This window comes from Siphateles boraxobius, unplaced genomic scaffold, assembly GCF_051911475.1.
Source record: "Siphateles boraxobius isolate OS27281-9 unplaced genomic scaffold, OSU_SipBor_1 399, whole genome shotgun sequence".
Classification (NCBI taxonomy): Eukaryota; Metazoa; Chordata; class Actinopteri; order Cypriniformes; family Leuciscidae; genus Siphateles; species Siphateles boraxobius.
In genome coordinates, this window is record NW_027509029.1 from 17342 (window position 1) to 22564 (window position 5223).

The window sequence follows — 5223 nt, forward strand, 5'->3', positions numbered from 1 at the left end:
GGTTGCAGTATCTCTGTGTGTCACAGTTCAGACCTGTTTTACTGTGCGTTGTTGGTAATGTAGACAATATCACAATATGTTGTACATATAAAAACCAAAAGGCGTGTTTTAATGATGTAAATTAAATAATATTGGAGCAAAGATTGTGTTAAACCCGATTTTTTGCTTTTAAAGCTTTATTGTTTGAACAATTTTCCTGTCTTGTTTTAGTCAGCTAAAGAAAGTTAATGATTCACCACAGGGTGTCATATACATGCTGATGTAACCACACCAACCCTCTATTCTCATGTTTTTTGTTTTTTTTACAATCACACTAGGTCCCTCCCTTACATATCGTCTATAAATCTGCGAGTGCATCGGTTCAGAAGCTTAGAGAGAAAATGGCTGTATTTGAGTCACTTCTGCAGTTTCTCAGCACAGGTACATTACTGGGCGCTTTGCTGTTGCTTCTGGTTTTGTATTTGGTTTCCTCTGGATCCAGATCTCAGAAAGAGGGGAAAGAGCCACCGGGACCCAAACCTCTGCCGCTTCTGGGGAACCTGCTGACCCTTGACCTCAAGAGACCCTTTGACACCTTTTTTGAGGTGAGAACTTATTACATTTAAAATGAATAGTGGTCTAACATTTTAAGATTTGTTTGTAAATGTCTTTCTTTGTCTCCTCCAGCTGTCCAAAACCTACGGAAACATATTTCAAGTGTTTTTGGGTCCCAGAAAAACTGTAGTCTTAGTTGGGTACAAAACTGTCAAAGAAGCTCTCGTGAACTATGCAGAAGAGTTCGGAGACAGAAATATTGGACCTGGTTTCAGGTTAATGAACAACGAACATGGTAGGTATCTTCTTATTTTGTGCCTAAAATGAATGTACAAACAGTAAATGCTAGACATTTTGCAAAACAAACACCTCTCCAGATCAATGAAATGTACTTAATTTGATAAACCTACTGAAGGAATAAAGATTTTCATTCAGTTTGGCACAAATGTGAGCTCATTATAAACATGCATAACACATTTGGTGGTGAATCGGCCCCTTTAACAATGAAAAAACCTAAAAATGTGTTTGATCAAGGAGTATTCGGGTTCCCAGCAATATTTGGTGACACAATTGTTTTTAACATTTTAAAAGTAACATAAATTCATGAATAGTTATTTGTGAAATGACTAGTCGCTTATTAACCTGACATATAATGCATTTAAGCAAGCTGACACTGTATAAGTCCCAAAGGTCTAAGGTTAATGTATATTTAACTCACAAAGTAATCATTTTCTGCTTGTGTTGTTGCTGAGACTCACAGTCAGTTGGTTTTGTCTGTGTTGATCAGGAATCCTCTTTTCCAATGGAGAGAACTGGAGAGAGATGCGACGCTTCGCTCTCAGTAACCTGCGGGACTTCGGGATGGGCAAGAGAGGAAGTGAAGAGAAAATCATAGAGGAAATTCAGTATCTGAAAGGAGAGTTTGATAAGTTTGAAGGTAAAAGCTGAAACACATTTATGGACATCTGCAATAATCCTCTTAGTTTAAAGGATCTTTGAGAGACATTTGTTTTTTCGTCACAGGGAAACCCTTCAACACAACACAGCCTGTGAACTACGCTGTGTCAAACATCATCTCATCTATTGTGTACGGCAGCAGATTTGAATACACAGACCCTCGATTCAGAAAAATGGTTGACAGGGCAAACGAAAATGTTCGAGTTGCTGGATCGATTTCTATGTGTGTATGTATAATTGGTAATGTTAACTAACTTGTGGTGAAATTGCCTGTAGTTTGTCCACAGACATTAGAAAGACCCAAAATCTACAAAAGATAATTTTGAAAGTGTATCTCTGGAGATCATCTGTCACTCAGTTTCCTTAAACATGCATTTCTAGATTTACGATGTATTTCCTTGGTTGGGCCCATTCCTGAAAAACAAAAGGATTATTGTAGAAAATATTGTCCAAAGTCGAGTGGAGATGGAGAAGTTGATCACTGGACTGCTGGAGACTCTGAATCCACACGACCGCAGAGGGTTTGTCGACTCCTTTCTCTTCCGCAAACAGAGTGAAGAGGTACAAAATTCAATATGTTACATTTTTTTTCCCCCTCAACATTTTAATGATGATGCCCTTTACTGCAATGATCAGACAATCAGGTGGAAGATGCAAATCATAAGTCTGCACACAATCTGAATAGGTCTTTTTTTCAGTTTATGTTGTTAGTGAAGTGAACAAATAGTATATGCATTTTGTGTATTGCATTTGACAGAAATCCGGCAAGAAGGACTCATACTTTCACGATGAGAATCTAATAATGACTGTGACAAATCTCTTTGTTGCTGGTACTGACACGACAGGAACGACCCTGCGCTGGGGTTTGATGCTCATGGCCAAATACCCTCATGTACAGGGTAAAAACACAGTAATGCCAAGAGTTTTTCTCAATGCTGAATCCAATGGTGTCCATAGGAACAAACATGCATTGCATTTGTGTGCAGATCGAATTCATGAGGAAATTGACAGAGTGATCGGTGGACGTCAGCCAACGGTGGAAGATAGAAAGAAATTACCGTATACAGATGCAGTGATTCATGAAACCCAGAGACTGGCTAATATTGTTCCCTTGAGTCTGCCGCATATAACCAGCTGTGATGTTCACTTCAATGGATACTTCATCAAGAAGGTCAGGCAGAAGAATAAATATTTAGGCCAATAAAAGATACCATGTGCATCTTGAACAATGTTTTCTTTCCTCCATTTTCTAGGGTACCACCGTAGTTCCTCTGCTGACGTCTGTTTTGAAGGATGCAAGCGAATGGGAGAAACCGAACAGCTTTTACCCAGAACACTTCCTAGATGAGAAGGGCCAGTTTGTCAAGAGAGATGCTTTCATGCCCTTTTCTGCAGGTATACGCAACTCTAAACACCCAGTATTTTGAAGAAATAAATATTTGATTTGGAATTTGTTAGAATGGAAATGAAATGGTCCAAACAAGAAGTGCCCCAAATATTGGTCTTTATTATGAACAGATAATACAATATACCCGGCGCCGGCTGGAGTAAAAAGCTCAGCTCAAAATCCTTTGTCTAGAGTTTATATAGTGAAAGTCTTAAAGAAAAGAATACAGGTCTAACCAATAGAATCAAACATTACATCATAGGTATCATATAGACGTTATATAACAGCTTCTTAATATGGGCAATATCCTGTTAGATTTCCAACATATCCCTGGGACCCTAGAAGCTTTTCAAACACACAATGTATAGAAAGAACGAACATTCAGGGGAGGAGGCGATTCCATCCTCCTTTAATGAATACCGGATGTTTAGCTTAAACACAAAAGGAAAAATGTGCAGACATGGCAGTTGTGCTGCCTAGAATAAAGATTGTATGTTCTGTTCTATACGTATGCTGAAAAGGAGAAATATATTTCTAACAGAATTAAAAACAGATATCTCTCTCTCTCTCTCTATCTCTCTCTCTCTCTCTCTCTCTTCTCTCTCTCTCTCTCTCACTCTCTCTCTCTTCTCTCTCTCTCTCTCATCTCCCCCCCCTCTCTCTCTCTCTCTCACCCCCCCCCTCTCTCTCTCTCTCTCTCTCTCTCTCTCTCACCCCCCCCCCCCCCCCTCTCTCTCTCTCTGTCTCAGGCCGAAGGGTTTGTTTGGGAGAGAGTTTGGCCAGGATGGAGCTCTTCCTGTTCTTCACTTCCCTCCTTCAGAGCTACCGCTTCACAACTCCACCTGGAGTGTCTGGAGATGATCTGGATCTCAAAGGAATAGTCGGAATCACGTTGAATCCGTCCCCTCACAAGCTGTGTGCGATCAGACGATCCTGATCCAAGAAAATATCATAAGTCCTTAGAAGAAAACACATAAATTTCACCCTCTTTCAGTATGAGTTGGACGATTTCTGCAAATATTTTACTAATTCTTCTCACTAATTGTATATATGTAAATAATAGATTTCTTTGATTATAAACTTCTCAGATAAGTAAAAAACTTTAATTGGAATTCAACATTTAGTTGCTATATTAAAAATCAATTTAGAATATTGTTACTGATTGTTTGGAGAAATAGCATGTTTATGTCACAATTATACATTGTTGTCATAATTTCTACTTTTTATGTCATAAATATGTTTAATATTTAATAAATCATAAATATGTGTCATTATTGACATTTATCGCATAATTTCATGTTTTAATGTCATAATTATAACTTTAATACAGTCTGGGAGCAGTCTTTTTAGAATAAATAAAAAAATATTTTGTGAAAGACTAACAATTGATTAGCAGAGCAACGAGGTACAGAAACCACCTGTTTTCTTGAAATTTTTAACTAATTATGCTCTTTACCACAGTGTTTGGAAGTGAAGAAGTAACTTGAAAATAATTAGCAGGTAGCTATCAAGTTATTCTGGAAGTTCACGCCAGTCAAGCTCAAGATTGCATCAGTTGACTCTCCCCACTAAACAACATGATGTCCAAAAGACGTCTTTGTCACAAAAGTCGGACGTTGAAAAGACGTCCACTGAGGAGCCAGAATGAAAGTTTTTATGACGTCTTTTTTTGACGTGTTCTGCACGTCCGATATAGACGTTCATCGAACCTTCGTACAAGGTTAAAAACTAGTTCAAATGTGGCCATTGTGGACATATTTTCAACATCATTTATGGTCTAATTTAGACAATTTATACTGTTTCTGGACCAAATAAACACTCAGGATGCATTAAATTAAAACTCATGTTTATATCAATGTAATTTCCTTACATTGTTTAGATGAGGTTTAGATGTTGATGTTTCATTTTAAGTAACCATTGTGGTGATGAGTGTTTGCTTTAGTTGGGCTCTTGGTCCCAATTCTTCTTACTTTAACTTTTCTGTGGCTGTTATAACTGTGTGTTTGTATAACACCATTGTTGTGGAAGAGAAAGCCAAGAAAAAGTAAGATCGACTGTCATCAGCTCCTTGTTGATGATGACAAAATCATCACAAAGTAAGCATTTAATGTTGTGTTTAGACTTTTGTATTTATATCTGGCATTTATAACCACCAATCTTGTGGAACTGCATTATTTGGACCAGTACCATTAAAATGATCACTTATTTTAAGGTGGATAAAAAAAGCATGTTTATACAATGTTATTAGAAAATTAATCATATAGTCACACACAGACATCAAGATTTTGCGTATGATTCACAACAATGGTGACAATAAAAAAAAGCTTCATGCTGCAATGCATGAT

General features: G+C 37.6%; 1 protein-coding gene across 1 annotated transcript; it reads left to right on the forward strand.

The window, feature by feature from the left end:
* The first annotated feature begins 280 nt into the window (after nt 1-280).
* On the forward strand, nt 281-4158 carry LOC143706014 (cytochrome P450 2K1-like). The gene is made up of 9 exons (XM_077197541.1): nt 281-584; nt 667-829; nt 1322-1471; nt 1558-1718; nt 1873-2052; nt 2249-2390; nt 2478-2662; nt 2745-2886; nt 3628-4158. The coding sequence occupies exons 1-9, from the start codon at nt 381-383 to the stop codon at nt 3813-3815; spliced, it is 1515 nt and encodes a 504-aa protein (XP_077053656.1). The 5' UTR covers nt 281-380; the 3' UTR covers nt 3816-4158.
* The last annotated feature ends 1065 nt before the right edge of the window (nt 4159-5223 follow it).

Coding starts and splice junctions, on each gene's coding strand:
- LOC143706014 (XM_077197541.1), top strand. CDS start 381: ATGGCTGTATTTGAGTCACTTCTGCAGTTTCTCAGCACAGGTACATTA. Junction 1,719..1,872: donor CTGGATCGATTTCTATGTGT/GTATGTATAATT, acceptor ATGCATTTCTAG/ATTTACGATGTATTTCCTTG. Junction 2,663..2,744: donor ATGGATACTTCATCAAGAAG/GTCAGGCAGAAG, acceptor TCCATTTTCTAG/GGTACCACCGTAGTTCCTCT.